This window comes from Coptis chinensis, chromosome 6, assembly GCF_015680905.1.
Source record: "Coptis chinensis isolate HL-2020 chromosome 6, ASM1568090v1, whole genome shotgun sequence".
NCBI classification, from domain to species: domain Eukaryota; kingdom Viridiplantae; phylum Streptophyta; class Magnoliopsida; order Ranunculales; family Ranunculaceae; genus Coptis; species Coptis chinensis.
In genome coordinates, this window is record NC_141461.1 from 68,565,826 (window position 1) to 68,585,317 (window position 19,492).

Sequence of the window (19,492 nt, forward strand, 5' to 3'; positions counted from 1 at the left end):
TGATGGAGATTCACCCAATGCCATACCGCAGGATGTTCAATACGACAAGTTGATGGAGGATGCTTTAAAACCAATATATCCATCATGTCGGGGTGAAGATTCGAAATTATCGACGACGATTGAGTTGTTGAGCATGAAGGCTAGACACAAGTGATCTAATAGTAGCTTCACAGAGTTGTTGCAATTCCTTAAAAAAACTTTACCAGAAGAGAATACACTACCTGAGAATACCTATGCTGCTAAGAACTTGATTAGTTGTCCCACTTGTGGTGAAAACAGATGGCAACCGGTGAACCCATTAAAACCGAAGGCTAAGATTAAACCATGGAAGAAGCTAAGGTATTTTCCTTTGGCTGAGAGATTTCAAAAGATGTATAGCATACCATGGATTGCAGAGAATATGAAATGCATGCAAATGCAGTGTCTGACCAACGCTATATGCGTCATCCTGTTGATTCTTCCATGTGGAACTCAATTAATCTTAAATGGCCTGAGTTTGTTGCGGAGCCACGTAATGTTAGATTAGGGATTGCAACAGATGGATTTAATCCATTTGGGAACAAAAACAGCATTTATAGTTGCTGGCCTGTTATGATTACTCCATACAATCTGCCTCCATCATTGTGCATACGGAAAGAGTTTACTATGTTGACACTTCTAATTCCTGGTCCAAGTAGCCTAGGGGATAACATCGACGTCTTCTTGCAGCCTTTAATCGAAGAGCTAAAACAGTTATGGGGTACTGGAGTTGAATCATATGACTCCCATGCTAAAGAGACATTTACTATGAAGGCAATTTGCTTGTGGGCGATACACGATTTTCCTGCATTTCACCATCTTTCTGGACGTAAAACGGCGGGAAGGTATGCATGTCCTATTTGTAGTGAAGATACAGATTCTACTTGGCTGAAGCATGGAAAAAAGTTTTCTTATATGGGTCATCGAAAGTTCCTAGCAGACCCGAATCATTGCTTTAGAGTCTAGAAGGCACAATTTAATGGAAAAGAAGAACATGGTAAGTGTCCTATTCGTTTAAAGGTTTCTCAAGTAAAAATTAAAATGAGCCAAATTCAGAACAAGTTTGGCAAGGTGCCGGATACACCGGAAGGAAGGAAGAAGAAGAGAAAAAGGACTAAAGAACTAGAAAATTCAGCATTTTCAAAGGATTCTATCTTCTTTACATTGCCGTATTGGGAGGTATTTTTAACATTTGTGTAGTAGTATATCATGTAACTTTATGTATACATATCCATATATTCACTTATATATTTAATTCCTACAGCATCTGCCTATTTGCCACAATCTAGATGTGATGCACGTGGAAAAAAATGTTGCGGAGAATCTGTTTGCAACAATCATGGGTACAAGTAAGAGTAAGGATGGACTCGAAGCCCGTCTGGACCTTAAAGCTAGGAAGATAAAGAAACACTTGTGGCCGGTAATGAAGAATGACAAGTGGTCTTATCCAATAGGTGCTTTTCTCTTTCCGCACGCGAGAGAGAGTTTTGCTTTGTAGAACTTTGCACCAATTGAAGGTTCCTGTTGGATATAGTGGAAATTGGAAACATAATGTGGACTTGGAGGATTTTCAGCTCAAGAACCTAAAATCCCATGACTATCACATCCTTTTACAACATTTATTACCCATGTTATTGATGCATCTATTCAAAAAACACAAGCCATTGCGTGAAGCTATTCGCCAATTGTCTTTATTCTTTAACGTCTTATGCTCCAAAGTCATTTGTCGTGCGAACCTTTCGAACATAAGAAAACACATTGTGGAAACTTTGTGTGTCTTTGAAAAATACTTCCCGCCTTCGTTTTTTGTTTCAATGATACACCTTGTTGTGCACTTAAGCGGAAGAGACACAAATTCTTGGGACTGTTAGATATAGGTGGATGTATCCTTTTGAGAGGTGAGTAAAGTTCTTTATATATATCTTTCTTGTGATTAGTATGTAGTCATTTTGTATTAATTAATGGCACATGCACAGGATGATGAAAACTTATAAAAGGTATGTGACCAATCAGACTTTTGTTGAGGGTTGCATCTAAGAGCAATACCTCGTGGAAGAGGCGATGATGTACTGTATAGAGTACATTCATGATGGCAACTTGGGAAGCCATAAGAATGGGAGAAGGGTGATCATGAATGAGGATATTGAAAGTGCACACCCTATGGATAAAAAGGGAAAGCAATATGTTCTTCCAAATATAGAGTATCAACAAGTTCGCAAGTGGGTTTTGACTCATTCTCTGGAAAATGCCTAGTGGGAAGAGTAAGTCGTGCATTTACCATTGTTTTGGTAGTCAATACTTGAGTTATGTATGTCAACTGTCCTGAATTTTTATTATTTTCACAGGAAGTACCAAGTATACCTCCAAAGTCAGAAATCAAGGGGTAAAAATCGTAGGGGCAGTCAAGCAAAAGAGTTGGACTACATTCCTTGGTTAAGACTACAACTACAAAATGAAAATGTATCTCCTTTCAAGAGGATTGTTGATGGTCCATCTTTTACAGCGGTGTCATATAACAGATACACAAATGAATGGGTATGTTTTTATCATTCGGATTCGAATCAACAACTACAACACAAAATAGTGGGGTTTCCATGAAGGCTGTGACTAGTTTTAGGGCAAGCGCCAAGGATAGGAACCTTGTTGATGACGAAGTCACTTACTATGGAGTTGTCAAAATAATTCTTGAACTTGATTCTATAGAATTTAAAAAAACTGTGTTCTACTGTGATTGGGTGCGCATTGAGGATAAAACAAATGGTTGCACAGTTGATCCTTATACGAACTTGGTATTTGTAAATCTTGGGAGGTTTATGAGGAATACAAGCGAGGTTGACGAGCCCTTTATTCTCGCTTCTGAAGCTAAACAAGTCTTTTATTGCCAGGATTTGAGTAGAGATAATTGGCATGTTGTCTTGGATGCTCCAAAGAGGTTGAGTCAAGAGATAGATACTTATGAAGACCCATTAGTCTTCGAGGCCAGAACAAGTGCTAATGATTCTTCGTCAACAACTCTAATTGAGGACGTTCTAGAAGTTGCAGAAGACTGGATTTAATCTTAATGAATAATTTTTTTTTATGTTGATGAATAATCTTAATTGAGGACGTTCTTGGGAAACTTATCAATGAATAATCTTTTTTTTTATGGTTGATATTTATTGGAAAGTTTTTTTGAATTGGGTATCTTTTGTTTCTATTCATCTTTTCCAATGGTACAGGTGAGTTAAACAGTATGGTTTGAACATCTTGGGTGTTATGTTTAGTGGGTTTTTTATGTTTTTAGTTTTTTCTTCGAGTGGTGCAACACTGCAACATATGATACATGTTACATCTATTCCATGTTTTGTTTAATTTCGTTGCCTTGGATTTTAACCATTTTGTTGAACTTTCTATTTAGGTAAAAAGAAGTCATGTCAGAAGCATCTGAAGCAAGTGGATTTGAAGCAAATGAATCTGAAGCAAGTGAGACGACGGCAAAAACAAAAGGTAAAGTAACATTTTTTATTTGATTATTAATTTTTATTTAATAACGTAAGTTGGCTGGGAAAGTGTTAAACCTATAAAAATGACCCATGATAGTTGATTAGATCTTGGTCATTTAGTGCATGACTTTCAGTGGCATGTACTGGTATCTGGTTTATAGCTTAAGCTATAGGAACCTGATAATGGATTTGTATACGAGTTGGGGCTTCTGGGTACTAGACAAAGATATACGCTTAGAATCCTAGTAATAACCCAGCCAAAACAAAAAAGAAGAGGAAAATCCGTCTATTCCCCTAATATGATTAGTGAGGTCATTATTTTGTGCTTATTGTAACTTGTAAGGCCTTAATTATGCTATGTTGACATGTATGGCTCGCCTTGTTGTGCTTTTGCATTTTCAAAAATATCACTATGTTTGTATGTATTCCACACTCCCTTATTGTAAAAGGAATAGGAATTCAGGTCACCTTATCAAAACAGTGGTATCCTTGTTTATCATGCATTTACAGAGAATAAAAGGAATTTCAGACACATAACTGATTGGCAGAGTGGTTTGAGTGCCTCCTAAAGTTATACTCAATTGATCACATCTTATTATATTAGGTAAGGTAAATTATCAATCATAAAGTCATTGTATTGTTTCATTATTTTTCTGTTCCATTACCATTTTGAAGAGCTAGCCATGTATGAAAGGTTCATCACTCTGTCTTTCACAATCGAACTATACTTTGTGTGCACGAGAAAGTAAACACTTCCATATAGGAATTTAGAGAGGTCAACAACCGTTTTCTATATGAAGCTTTAGCTTTCACCATCCCTACATATATATATCCCCAGACATCATACATTAGAAAGGGAAATCATACTTCTCACAAAAATGGTTTTCAATCACGGTCATGTGACTCTACGAAGTCCGAAACGATTTGCTAAAAATATTACGCACTAGAATGAAGTGAGGCAGAAATTTTTGTGGTCTATTGTGATATAAAACAGAAATTTTTACACTAGTCGGACTAAGCAATTTTAAATATACGATTTTTTTTTAAAATGCTTCACATAACTTAAGCATTTTCTTAGTGATGTTCAATACAGGGTAATTGCAAGATGCCAAGAGGTGAACCTCGAGGTATGAGCATATAAAGAACATTGTAATTAGCCTCCGGTGATGGACTCAAGCCGGCCAATTGCTATTATGAAAGTTCTTGTTGCCAATGCCTTGCAAGTTTTGGTCTCTCTTTTCTAAGCAAAACAAAACATTCGGTCTTCAATCAAATCTATACTAATATTTTTAGAAACAAAATATGGCACCAGATTTTAGAAACTTGTTAATATATTAAGTAGGAGTCTTAAGGGAGGGCAGTTGATTATATCTTATTCAATCAAATCTATACTAATATTTTTTCGTAGTTCTGATGTTAATTAGATCTTATTCTTTTTCATATTCTTGTTAATTAGGTCATTTGATCTTTATCCACAGATCATTTGAAAAATAGATCACAATAAATTGATTTTGTCTATTATCATTTTTCTAGTAGTGACGCTTTTCTGCGTCCTATTTGTATTTAATCGGTTGCTAATTAATCCACTTAGGTCCAAGATTCCAAGTGGAGTTTACTGATGATGGACAAGCTACTGGACAGTATCGAGCAAAGTATGCCACTATAGTCGGGCAGGTGGCTAGGACACACTGCACACCTATGTACAAGGATTTGGGCGTTCTTCCGTGATTTAACAAAGGATGCTTTGTGGAAGAAAGTATTGGTAAGTGCAAGTCAATCCACCTGATTTTATTTCAGTAAACATTTTAATTTGTATTGTATCCAAATTTGTTTAATAATGATTTTGACATGTCCAATTTACAGGTTGAAATTGATCTTCCACTCATCCGAAAAGAATGCACTCTTCGTAAGCTTAATACAGCTTGGAAGCAGAAAAAATATGAACTTCGTCAAGTGTATGATAAATTTCCGACAGATGCAGAGTGAAAAAGAAATGTTCCTAGCAAGGTGAAAAAGGAAGAATGGGAGGCATTCGTTGACATGTGCTCAACAGAAGAGGATAGAACCAAGCGATTCAATGGAAAGTTAGCAAGGGAACAAATGAAGAACCCACATACAACCGGTAGAATGGGAGCAGTTCAGTTATTGGCGGTTGGTAAACATCTATTTAATGCCATAAAATTATCGTTATGCACTCAACTATTATTAATCTTTATCTACATATTTGTTTAATATGTTACAGAAAAAAAAATAGCCCAACTGGTGAGGTTTCAAGGACAAAAGGATATGTGGCCATCCATACGAGGAGAGATGGGAGTTGCATCAATTTTGAAACAAAGCAATCTCTTGTAAGAGACAACGAGACATTTATTTAGTAATTGCTTATGTTTGTATGACCAGGTATTACGTACTTAAGAAACGGTGACTTTGATTTATTTTGTAGGAGGAAATTGACAGACTTGTTAGCAATGAGCCTGATATAGTGGAAAGGGATCTAGACAATGATCCCATTGCTTTGGTGTGATGCTGCTTCCCTTGTTTTTTTTTTTTTCTAGTGGTTTTGTCCAAAGTTCTACCTAAACTTTTGTTTGCTTAATAGGTTATTGGTCGTGATGGAAGAGGGCGTGTTCGTGGTCTAGGTAGTGGTGTCACTAAGACTGTTTACCATGCTTCAGCTCCTTATAAGGAGATTGCTCAAAGAGAGAAGAGAGTGCGTGAAAACAGTGAGTCAGGCTATGAGGCAATCATGGCGAGACTTGATGAAGCAGACAAGGCTCGCAAGATACTTGAGGATGAAGTTGCATACTTTAAGCGACAATCTTCAGGGCTTGGAAATGCATCTCAGGTAATAATTTAGATAAAAGGTCTGTAGCACTTCTCTTTTATTGTAGTTATGTAGCTTGGTAAAAATCCTAAAACTAACCGACTTCAAACAACTGCGATAGGGGAAGACCTGCAAGATGGGGGAAGGACTGGTAGACGGTCCTACCTTTCTACCCTGAGTGAGCTCCTTTCTTCAAGTCAACCAAGGCTAAGTTCTACCTTAACTTAAGTGCGCTTGTAGCTCGATAAGTGACTTCGTACCTCCATTCCAAAGGACTGGTCCTGGGGCTTCCATTTATAGGGGATCGTAGCTCGTATCATAATTCATACGATTTTTAAGACAATTCTATTTCATTCATTCTCGTAACCGTCTACTCTTTCTGTCTAGAGGACAAAGCCCCGAGAGCTAACCTAAAGGCCTAAGTGGAGGCATTCCTCTGCTAGTCCTACTCGTGCTTTCGCTTGTCTTTCCTTTCGGGTTGTCCCACGAGTCTTCCCCAGGGATTTAGTTTGTGTTCCAGGGTATAGGCCTAACTTAAGTGCGCTTGTAGTTCCATGAGTGAGCCTTCCCTGCATTCTTTCAAGGACTTGTCCAAGCTACGATTAGACGCTACGGGAATTCAGCATAAACTCGTAGTGCAACATCGAGGTTGGTCTACGATCAAGAGGTCTCTCGAGCCTTATTCAACAACCAATTTTAACCTATTTTTTGAATCAAAGCAAAGAAGTTGTAATGAATAAAAGAAAAAATCTCGTGGGGGTCTAGGTTTTGAACGTGGAATTCCTTCATAAATTCATTCAGTATGGCGTAATCATCGTCTGAAAAGAAATGACCGGATGGATAACCGGGGCGGGGAGTGGAGTAAACAAGGCGGGAGGAAGAATCGGTTGAGTCTAGCAGTCTTGATCGTGGACCAACCTCGGCCAGCGCCTCCCTTACTTAGGCTTTCATTGAATGCGAGGAATTCTTAAACATTGTCAAAAAAGGATAAGCGGGCCTCTCTCGAAAGAAGGGAAAGGTTTTAGAAGGAATTCCCGATCCGGATAAGCTGGGGCGGTGTCCGCGAGAATGCCCAACTTCGGGGGTCAGCTTTTCCTCATGATTGAAGACTAGCCGAAAGGGAAAGCAAACTTACTTATCAAGCAAGAAGCATAAAGGTTTTATCCCTATTGGTGTGCGGAACAAAATAGATCCCGTGGGCGGGACTCACTTAAAAAGTGAAAAGAAAGAGCAGAGAATGAGCGGACTATTCTCGTTACAATATTTTTTTTTTTTATTTTATTTTCGTGTTATCGCATATAATAGGGCACCACTCCATCTAGTAGGTTAGGCAGGAAACTCCATAACTGTATTTAATAATCAAAGTCGGACTTGAGGTCTTGCGTGCATAGTCTCTAATAGGCAAAGATAGCGTTTGACTACTAAGATGGAAATCTTACAAAAAAAGTCACTCAGGGTAGAAAGGTAGGACCGTCACTCAGGGTAGAAAGGTAGGACCTGCAATCATCCACACGTAGGAGACAAACTGAAAGTATCAGTAGAGTAATCAGCATTGTAAATCCCAACTTTGAAATAAAGATCATTACCAGTTACTGTAACTTTGTCAATACCTATCCAAAACAAGAGAACCTTGACACTGACACCTACTAAATCAGTAAGCTTGTCATTTGAGATGTTGCCTGTTATTGTAGACTTATATTTGAGATGGCGACCTGCAATGTGTACATTACAGCTCCCTTTCAAATAAGCTGTAAACTTCCCACTTTGGTCTATTTCATACCAAGTGATCCCTTAAGGTAAAAGTCCCACTGGGAAACCATATGATCCTAGGACGTCATAAGCAGATAGCACGGTGGCTGATGACGATGTAGTTGGTTTTAAGTTTTAACGAACCATGTCAGTGTGATTGAGGGTTAGTATCATTCTTGTTTTTTTTTTTTTTGGTGTTTGGCCGAAGAAGAGTATAATTTGATGGACCCCTCAGACTGGGCAGAGTTGTTAAATCCAGTGTTTCTGATCATTAGAAATAATTTGGCTAAAGAACTACACGTTTACACTGAAAGAAACTTATCATTTATCTTGAGAAGCGACAAATCATGATTGGCTTAGAGACTAGAAAACCATGTGAGGGTGCTTCGCTTCTAAGGAGTGGCACTGGGCCATCCCTCTTAGGATATATTGTAGTACTCTTATCATTGGATTTTATTAGGATCTTTCTACTAGTCTCTCCACACAATAATAGATCACTCCACACAATAATAGCTCACTTCACTATCAGACCATATATTTTTTCTCGATTCATACCGAGAAGTTCCCGATATGGGAATAAACTACTAGTTCTTAACAGAAATTTAAAAGATGCTTAATGCTTCTAAGGATGGACTGACAGGGACCGGTCCACATCTTCTTACTCCATCTGTATCAAACAAAGCATGTAAACCATTTCTATTGTCTCATAAATAACTGCAACATCGGAGAGACATAGTGAGCCAATTTGCGGGGGCTACTTGCCAGAAAAAATTCTGCTTGTTGGGCACACTAAGAGCTTTAAACTTTGAGTTGTGCCAGTTGAATCGGACGAGTCAACGGTGAAATCCATTGACTCATTTTCTTCACCTTCACCTTCTATTTCACTCTCACTTGCGTCACACTCTTGTTCTCCGACGTCATCAGCTGGAACAGTGAATTCCAAGTCGAAAAATAGCCCATCATCATTGTCGTCGTCGTCTGCCACGTGGCGGATAGTGGTGGTTGGGTTGGTGTTGGTGTTGGTGTTAGTGTTAGGAGGGGTAGAGCGTAAGTTTGTTTCAGCTGGGCTACCACTAGTTGTTCTCCAGTATTTGAGCAAGCTGAAAACCTCCATAGTTGGGAGAGCCAGAGCGGTAGAACTATATAACAGTTCTTTTAAATTCAGTTCAATGATATGCATGCGGATATAACTATATAAGTGATTGATTTATGGCTATTATTGCATTTAGTTTGATTTTTTTTATGCTGAAGCATCTGATTTTTTTCACAGAACTGTTTGTTGCTTACCTAGTTCTGTTTTGTGCATTGCTTCCCTTCGAGAATTTGTCTTTGCCGAGTTAGAGTCATTAAAGACTCTAAATTTGGAGCTAAACAAGCACCAAATCAGTATAAAATGAACATACACCCCACAAATCGCTTCCCAGGACACCTATTATTCTAGACGTCATGTCACATTGTCACCCTTTTAAACTTTTTGACCTCGAGCTAAGCGGGAGAGGAATACTTGGCAGCTACAATGATCAAATTCTTGTGTAGTATCTATCATCAGCAACATTATTTGTTCCAGGGGGGTGGTTTGACTTAGTAGTCAAAACAAGATGGTTGTTTTTGTGGGTGCAATATGTGGCCACGTAGGAGGACTAGGAGGCAGTTAGTCGAAAAGGAAGGTTGAACTTGTGCAGGTCCTTGGTTTTACGGGCAAAGGTTATCTACCAATGTTGGGAATCCCAACAAATTAAAAGAATGATCAGCTTGGTTCTTATTCAGTTATTCTGCAACCCATTTACATAGTATTGCGCCTTAAACATCGTAGACTCTTTCATGTATGAGTGCACAACAATTTCAATTTTAAATTGTAACCCTGGACATAGGGCCCATATTATGTAGAGGAGTATATAGTTCCCTCCTAGATTCATCCATTTGTTTTCTCCAGAAGTCCCCTTTTCGTGTAATGTAAGGATGCATCACCAGTTTTCCGTCAATTTCTCAGCTTCTTTAATATTTGTCACATGGCCATGTTTGTTTGAAGATTTTTGAACTTGACTACCTCTTTTAGGAGTGTATTAATGGAGGATTATCTCTAATGTTTGCACATTTTAGCTAAGAACCATAATATCTATTTGCATAATATGGACCTCAATAATGACAGAACAACTAGTGGTAGCCCAGATATGGAGGTTTTCAGCTTGCTCAAATACTGGAGAACAACTAGCAGTATTAATGGGGTTAGTATTGGGCCGGGTTCTTCTTTTCAGCGATCACGAGCATGGATGGTAACAACAAGCTAAGGATCTTTCTTTTTCTCTTTTTTTTCTTATATATATTGGTGTTGTGATGCAAGCGAGGGTTAGTATTGGTGCTGCGAGCGAGTGCGGGTTAGTATTGGTGCTATGATTTTTAATGAAATGTTGGAAATTTGAGTACTTTGTGATATGGGGAATTTTGATTCTCTTGGGATTTGTTTTATGATTTGGTCATGTGGGTATGTTGAATTTTTTAGGATAGGTGACTTTAAGGTTTGATTTCAATTTGCAATGGTATGATTTTTTTTTTATGTCTATTTCCTATATATTTTGGTCATTGTGATGTTTATAGTCAGTGAAGATTAGTTGTTGAGTTTGTATCATGTCTTAGATTGAATAAATGATATAGTAAGTAATCATCTTTGTATTCATTATTCTTTGTGAATGCCTATATTAACTTCATTGTTTTTTCTTATTTACTTAGGAAATACAACAATCACCAGTTCATGATGATTCCGCAATATCCGACCTCAATCTACAACCTGTCACTTGAAGAGTTTCATAACAAAGACTGTGGTTGCACTTGGAGAAGTCTGCACCTATTTAACGACACCTCCAAGTTCGTATAATGTCCGAATCGATGAGATACTTGATGATTTTGCACCGTTGTATGAAGGAGATGGAAGACTTGGAGATATCGTGTTTGGTGACGTGATTACTTGGCCAAAAAATTACGTGGTTTTTCATTGATCGATGAAGGTTTTAAATCGACAAAAACTTATCTTCTTTTGGCGTGCCTTGTAAATCCAAGTACATAGTTGTTTTTTGGTCTTTGGATAGTGTTTCTAGCTAGCTGTTGAATACTTGAGCAACAAGATCGAGTTCAAATATTTTGGTATTTTGTTAGACTTCAAGTTTTATAGTATATGATACTGCAATGTAAATATTTTGGATGGAATGATAAATATAAAGATGTTTTGGTACTTGAGTTTGATTAAGGTTTCTTAATTATAGTGTAGTCTGAGTTTAAATTATTTGGGTAGCCAATCTATTGAAGCAGCAGGTTGATCCGATCAATTAGATTTTCAAATACTCTACTGTCATTAGCCGTCTGCAATAAGATTCATTTTTCGTGTTTTGATCGAGCAGGACGCAGCACTAGACAGTGTGCAGCTGTTGTTTTAAACCGTAAACCACGGCCATTAACCGTCCACAAAACTCCTTTATCGACGGCTACTAGCTGTCTTTGTAATTCAAATAATGGACAACCACTAACCGTCGAGAATGAAAACCACGGCATTTTTAGCAACGGCTTGTGAGACAGTCAGTAGCCGTCGAGATTGACCAATCTTGACAGATATAAGCCGTCCTAAATCAGTTGTTTTGACATAGTGGGTAGGAACTCCACAAAAAAAAATCATCTCCAAGTGTTAACAAATTTGTTAGCAAAAATAATTGTTGGTCGATCTCAAAATTTATGTCCAAGTTTGCGGATACGATTTTGCACTCTACTAGGCCTGCGCCAGTTGAACTAGTGATTGACATTTTTGTTAATTTTTCAAACAGTATACACACAACTGAACACCACTTCAACTGTTTCATTTCAGGGTAAGGCCATTTCAAATGTTGATACACTCCAAATGCGGCAGGTTTAAGCCCCCATTTAGTTCATATGCCACAAGTTTTTTTTTTTTTTGGTAATCAAGTAGAAATTTGATTGATAACGAGTTTTACAAATAATTAGGACAAGCGTGCAACGAGTTTTTTTTTATATGGGTTTAAGTCTTTAAGGTAGACCCCTACTCTAACATTAATCAACAAAAATTACACTCTCCTAAAGAGTATATATGATCATTAAAGGGAGTATGTTGTCGTGGGCAAATATCGTCAAGTGATATTTCAGGTTTTAATTTTGTTTAAATATTGAGATATCGGCATAAGGGCTATAAGTTGATTTATTACCGATATGAGCTGTAAATAAGAGAAAGAAAAGGATGAAGAAGAAGAATGGACACGTGGCATGAGTTGATTGATTCAGCACTATTTGAAAAGACTATATAAAGAGTCCGGCTATCCAATAACCGGTTACTGGGATGGGAACCCATTAACAGTGCAAATTCTGTTACCACATGGTCCTCACTAATTGCAACTTAACTCCCGTTTCCCTTTTATTTATTTTTCAATTTTCACTTTTGAAGACCCATAAAAGCCAACGGAGGCTAAAAAGCCCCAGACCAAAAATAAAACTCAGTCTCTCTTCCAAACTGCCAGTCTTCTTCCTCTAAACCCCATAATCAATATTAAACAGAGATAATTGGTATTAGATCGCTTTTTATTCATTTTATTTGACAAAAAAATAGAATGGAGAGAGTATTTGAGATTTGAGAACATAGGCTACTAAAAGAAAGAAGTAGAGATTATTGGTAGATGTAAGTTGACGAGTCCATTTGCTGATTCATTGTTGTGTTTTTTGTTACAAAACATGATTGAGAGAGATGTTTATATTAGTTCAAACTTTTGAAAAAATCTCTCTCTAGAGAAATATCTAAACAATGTTGGTGCAATATAATTTTTTTTTTTTTCCATTTCGGTTACTTGTTTCATTGTTTTATTTGAGGACGAGAACTTCGGGATGTGTAGTTTTTGGTTTTTAAGGTTCGTGGGGGGTTTTTAATGTTTTTGTCGGGTTTTTATTTTTTATTATGAAAATTAAAAAAGAAAAGAGAAAACAGGAGTTAAGTTGCTGTTAGTGAGGGGACACGGGTTACAGATTTTACACGGTTACTGGGTTTTGATCCCAGTAACCAGTTATTGCATAGCCGGACTCCTATATAAATATTGGAATAGAATAAGATGATCATTATCTGATTTCCACAAAAAGATTATAAACTGGAGAGAGAAAGAGAGAATTTTATGATAAATCAATAAACTTACTTCCAAATCTTATCAAACATCTTTCGAATCTCCATTCAATATAGTTACTCATTCATTGAGCACAATCATTCATCATCAATCACAGTTGATTCTTCTTTGCTCATTCCTTAGAACTACGTACGTGTCACTACAAAATACTAGGCTAGGCACAGTTTTGCTACCACAATTTAACAAACTTATTCACAAAATTTGTGAAATTGCTACAACTACCTACAGGCTAGATACTCTAAAGACTTTGCTCATTAGTTTAGTTAAGATGGACCTGGAGCTAAGCAGTTAAAATCGGTTTTCAAAACTAATCGGTCGAGAAACGATATGGGTTAATCGGTGATTTAATCGGTTATATCGGATGTATATATTTGATGTTTCAAAATATATATTAGTATAATCATACCAAATATTTCTAAACAGTGATATGAGATACAACAAAAAATATAAAATTCTCATAATCACATCTAACTAGCTCAATTTTGGAGTACTACAAATATGTCAAACACAAAAATTACATTAAATATTTAAAGGAATAAGAGGATTGAGAAGCGATAATATTTATTAGAGAGATAATACAATAATTTGTATATTTAACTTTTATTAAGGAGGGGAAAATAAGTAAACTCTTAGTTTTGTGTATTGATTGGGTTATATTATTATTAATACGGTTTAAGAATCTAATTCATTAATTTTACGTATTTTTTTGGATGGAAAACCGATATTTTCAATAATTTTTTTTCTCGGTTTAGCGAGAAATCGGTCATCTCGGCCGATTAATTGGTCAATTCAGTGATTAAATCGGTTCGGTGAGAAAAATAAAAAAATCGGTAAAAACTAATCGGTTTATGAACGATACGCGATTAATCGGCCAATTAATCCGATATTGATAGCATAGACCTGTAGTGATTTGAGTTTGAGTGTGAAAATACTTTAGTGTTAGTGTGTTTGTTAGTTTTCTAGCTTGGTGGGCACCGAACTGGCTACAACGTTTGTTATGCATTCCGTTTCTTCACAGTATTCTACTATTCTCCCATTGGTACCCCCTAGCACTACATCCAAATCATCTAAGCTGTAACTAAGTAGTGACCTCACATGTTTTTGAAAGTCCCCAATCACAAGATCAGTTAACAAAACCAGCAGATTGTCAGTTGCGCGCGCGCCGTGTCAAGACAACTCTCAAGACTACAGTTTTAGTTTCAGTTTCATTTCAAAGGATAGCAACATTTGCATACGTTGCTCTGGGCGGCCTCTTCAGTTATCACTTTTATCAGATGAACTAGCTACTACTGGATGTACTGACATACGCTTGTACATGAGTAAAATCTTGTTGAGATTTTCCCACCACATAAATGTCAATGACACTCCATAAAAGTGTTGAGAACTGTAAAGTGCCAACCCGTAAAGGTTACAGATCCATTAAGAATCTAAAATAAAAAAAAAGTTGGATTGCCATAAAAGGAGGTTCCCTTTTGCTCGACAATGTTTATCTCAATAACCTTCACTTAAACCACACATTTTCCCTTGTCCATGGGAAATAATTCAAGAGCGTTCAGTTTGAAATTTGCGGAGACCAGCTCAATGCATCATACCATTCATACATACTCTCAAATGCCCCTATCCATCCACACTCGTTGCAGTGGATCGTAATTTTTAAGTAGGTAGCCTACATAGTCTCATAATCGGGTTTAAATCGAGTTTAATCATCCTTGACAATAACTGGGCGGCTGGGGTCCTTTAGTCTTCAATGTAGTGCATGTCAACCAGTAGTGGTCCATGAATACCCTTGTATCCCTCTTTTGATAACGAAAGAATATGTGGAACTAGTTTTGGTGATAATGGGATAGCCATCATATATACTAAGTATCATCCTCTAGGCAAATGAGTGGGTGTCACATAATGAACATTAATGCTGCAGGATCAAAATTACATACTTCATGAGCAAAGTTAGAAATGGGAAAATGTCCTGATAGATAGATAAATTAATATAATAAATATAGACATATATATCAACTTAACACTTCATTAGCGAAAAAAAAAAACGACAACTTAACGCAATTTAACTCAATTATCGTACTTCAAAAGTTTCGATGCTTGACTGGGACGACATGGATACTTTGACCTTGCCATATTTAAGATAGGTAATTCCTTTTCTGGAAGAGGCCAACAAAAAAGCAACACGTGAATGATGATGGTCCTTTAGGATATAATTGGACTATTTTCTCTTCACCTCATTCACCAACCAAGTTTATTTTACTTGTTCATTTCTCAGTTTCTTCTCCTACACATCCCAGTATCCCACTTCCTTCTCATTCCATGGAGCTGCACTTCTCAACTTTGTTGAGTGTTCTTATTACAGTGCTACATCTGTCTACTCCAAGTTCCGCCGAATGCACCTTTCCAGCAATCTTCAACTTTGGTGACTCGAATTCGGACACTGGTGGTTTGTCTGCAGCATTTGGACAAGCTCCTCCACCCAGTGGCGAGACGTATTTTCACACGCCGTCCGGCCGATACTCAGATGGACGTCTTGTTATCGACTTCATAGGTACATAACTTGGTTCATGAGTGCACTTAGACTCTACATTAGTTGAACATAATGTGTCATACATTGTGATATCAGGACATTTTAAGTGAAGTGAAACATATCGATCTGCGCGACCGCGCGAACACTTTGAATTTTGTTATTCTTCTTGTATTTGAATATTTATTTGTTTTTTCTTTTTCCTATTATATATATCTCAGACTGGTAAAGTATAGGATAAAAAGACTCGTACATTGTGAACCTGTGTAAGAATTGCTAATGGAAAACCCCACCGACGCTTTCAATTCTTTATTTACAGGAACATTATTAGCATTTATTAGGAGAATCCGTTTGGCCAAAAAAATAAACCCATCATCGTCAACAATAAACTGACATTACACAATAGAGATTAGACCTTCCCTGGACCCCACCAGCTTCCAATACCTCATATAATCCACATGTAATACGCAAATCATTCAAATTCTCTGTGAAGTTTATACATGGTATTACTATTTATATACAGACTTAAGATGAATAGTCCATTTCCATCAGTATCTTATATAGATATATGTGTGTGCATGAGTCATATACTTCTTTACCTTTGTTTATCTAAAATATATTCTGTTTCTTATGTTTCTAAACCAACCCCACTAATTAAAACACCATTTGAAAGAAACCCCCTTGAAAAAGTAATATGTTTCTTGGCTCGTGTACAGAATACAGATAGAGGGTGGACGGGATTGCCTCATTGGAAGATCCTCACGATAGAAACTAGTCAAACTACTGAGAAACACTGAAAGAACATTATTGTTTCCTGATAACATTTTAAGTATAAAATATCACATATGCTCGGTAAAATATTCTCCATAAACTGACTGTATTTCCCTAGTCAAAAAGGCGTAAAAACATAACTGAAAAGTTTAGGTATTGAAGAATGTCTGTTAAAAATAGAACAATTCAAGAGTGACAGCCACTATCTCCCATATGTGAGACTTCCCAATGCACGAACAATGTGGATCAATCTGAATAAATATAATACTTCACAGTTTTACAGTCAATCAATGTCTCCTCCTAGATATGAGGCGTGGCTGTCGCCATATCATTTATGTTTTTACATGCAGGTGTACTGACTAACAATTCGTCTTTCTTTATTTTGTTTAGCGGAAACCTTTGGGTTACCCTATCTCAGTGCTTATCTAGATGCAGTGGGATCAAACTTCACCCATGGAGCTAATTTTGCCACAGCTGGATCAACAATCAGACCGCAGAACACAAGTCTATCACAAAGTGGGTTCAGTCCTATTTCCTTGAATGTACAGTACTATCAGTACTCTGAGTTTCAAAAGAGATCGCAAGTAGTTCGTAAACGAGGTAATTACTCTAATGATTTTTCCAATTCAATACCGTGTGTAAGCAAGATATACTATAAACATTTCACATGTATAGTGCTCGATACAAAGGTAATGGCGGTGTTGCTGTTTGATATGGGAAACTTAAGCTAGACTGACCTTGTAAATGGCCGTGCCATTTGTCCCTATTTATTTGGACTTGATATGTTTATTTTCCACTTTTTCTTTCTTTTATAAGCCTGTGCCTTTGTGGTAGGAGGAGTATTTGAGAAACTGTTACCCAGGGAGGAGTGCTTCTCACGTGCCCTGTACACATTCGACATCGGTCAAAATGATCTTACTTCCGGGTACTTCATGAACATGACTACAGATGAAGTCAAGGCATATGTGCCAGAGCTACTTAATCAATTTAGCGCCATTGTAAAGGTGAGGGACAATAAGTGAGTTTTGTTAGAAAAGTTAAAATTATTTGAATCAAGCAGTGTAGTTTGTAGTCCAAAATATTAAATAGAGTTGGGATGTAACACACTCACAAAAGTCAGGGTAGGCTACTCACATTGGAATCTGCACAAGAAACCTGCGTGCTTAAGCGCCATACATACCCTATTGCACTAGGGAGAATTCTTCATTTTTTAAGTGGACTGTTCGCTCGAAAGTCATGGTCAGTCCAAGCTTCTTGAACCTAAACACCCAAGAGTTCAATACTGTCCGCTGAGAACTTTTCAGAGTAGGGTGTCGAATACATTTCCAGGTTTTATGTACTAAGAATAAAATTGTACCATGATATACAAGAGCAAATCCCAATTTCATCAAATGACTCAACATATCTGACATGGTTAACCTGAGCAATACTTGCTTGATCGTCCTGCATGTTTATGCTATTTCATTCTTGGGGATCCAAAGAGCATGCCAACACATAGGCAGCAAAGGAGCAAGTTTTTTATCTTTTCTTCATGAATGTCGATGCAAGATTAATCTCCAAGAAGGGCACAACCTATAACTCAACAACCAACGAATTTAAAAACACTAGCATTTTTTTTTTCTTTGTTGATACTTGATAGTATAGAATTAATGTGGATTTTACTCAGGACATCTATTTTGAAGGCGGAAGATCGTTTTGGATCCACAACACGGGTCCAGTTGGCTGCCTGCCATACATCCTTGATCGTCTACTCATCACAGCCGGCCAGATTGATAGAGTTGGCTGTGCAAGTCCCTTCAATGAGGTGGCTCAGTATTTCAACAGTAGATTGAAAGAAGCTGTCTTCCAACTCAGGAAAGATCTCCCATTGGCAGCAATCACATATGTTGATGTTTATTCAATCAAGTATTCACTTATCAGTCAAGCCAAGAAGCATGGTAAGCTTATTCTCCTTTTACATTCTATTATTGGTCACGCATAGTGTAAGTGTTCGTTTGAACTTTCCATAAATTCGTTTTATGAACAGAAAAGCCCCCAATTAGTGTCCATGTTGCAGTATAGATGTAAAGTACAGTATTTCCGCAATTAACCATGTAACATGTTAGCTCTCCTTGTTTGGGTACTATCTCAAGCTTGTAGCCATCTATTGATGAGATGTATCTCTGCAGGATTTGTGAACCCTTTAAGAGCTTGTTGTGGACATGGTGGGAAGTATAATTACAATAGACACATCGGTTGTGGAACGAAGATTAGAGTGAATGGCACACAAATCTTACTTGGGAGTTCATGCAAAGATCCAGCTGTTATGATTAACTGGGATGGAGTCCACTTCACTGAGGCTGCTAATAAGTTTATTTTCGACCAAATCCTAGATGGTTCATTCTCAGACCCACCTATTCCTTTGAAAATGGCATGTCATAGGCAAGATCGTTGAATTGCCCTTGTTTTTCTGTTCTACTAATTTTCTTTGTATCCATTACTCTGTTTTAGCTCTTGAAATGCAATTTAAAATAATTTGGTAGATGTACAAAGCAAGTGTACGGGCCTTGAAAAATCTTCTCTGAATAACAAGTGTGAAGAAAGGCCAAAAGGAATAATACTTTTCTGATTGTGGAGAAAGTCTCTTTTATTCTTTCAGAATCATTTGGGTATTAAATACAATACTATTTCACACTTTTCCTTCAATTACTTTCTGGCTATGTTGATAGGAAATAAAAAAGTGACTTTATTTACTCACCATCACCATGGAGATATGCAATTCAATCTACAATACACCCACCAACATGTACGACATTGAAGTACATTGTATCGGAATCTTTTTTTCACATACAGTGCTCTAAAAGTGTGAAGTGTCTTCTCCTATTTATTCCAACAAATAGTAGGTGCAGAGTCACCTTTCATCATATCAAATGTAGCTCCATATTGTCGAATCTGGAACCTACCCTATTGTTTCGTACTC

The 19,492-nt window shown here is 37.2% G+C and overlaps 1 protein-coding gene across 1 annotated transcript; it reads left to right on the plus strand.

Moving 5' to 3' along the window:
* Window positions 1-15,405: 15,405 nt before the first annotated feature.
* LOC147494124 (GDSL esterase/lipase At3g26430-like) lies at window positions 15,406-19,218 on the plus strand. Its single transcript, XM_086567636.1, has 5 exons — window positions 15,406-15,786; window positions 16,924-17,133; window positions 17,368-17,537; window positions 18,200-18,470; window positions 18,702-19,218. Exons 1-5 carry the CDS (start codon window positions 15,555-15,557, stop codon window positions 18,965-18,967), a joined length of 1,149 nt encoding a protein of 382 aa, XP_086423762.1. The 5' UTR covers window positions 15,406-15,554; the 3' UTR covers window positions 18,968-19,218.
* The last annotated feature ends 274 nt before the right edge of the window (window positions 19,219-19,492 follow it).

Bases quoted from the DNA above. Each gene is read 5' to 3' on its own strand.
- LOC147494124 (XM_086567636.1), top strand. From the start codon at position 15,555: ATGGAGCTGCACTTCTCAACTTTGTTGAGTGTTCTTATTACAGTGCTA. The intron at 17,538-18,199 runs GTGAGGGACAAT...GATTTTACTCAG, and splicing joins AATTTAGCGCCATTGTAAAG to GACATCTATTTTGAAGGCGG. The intron at 18,471-18,701 runs GTAAGCTTATTC...GTATCTCTGCAG, and splicing joins CAGTCAAGCCAAGAAGCATG to GATTTGTGAACCCTTTAAGA.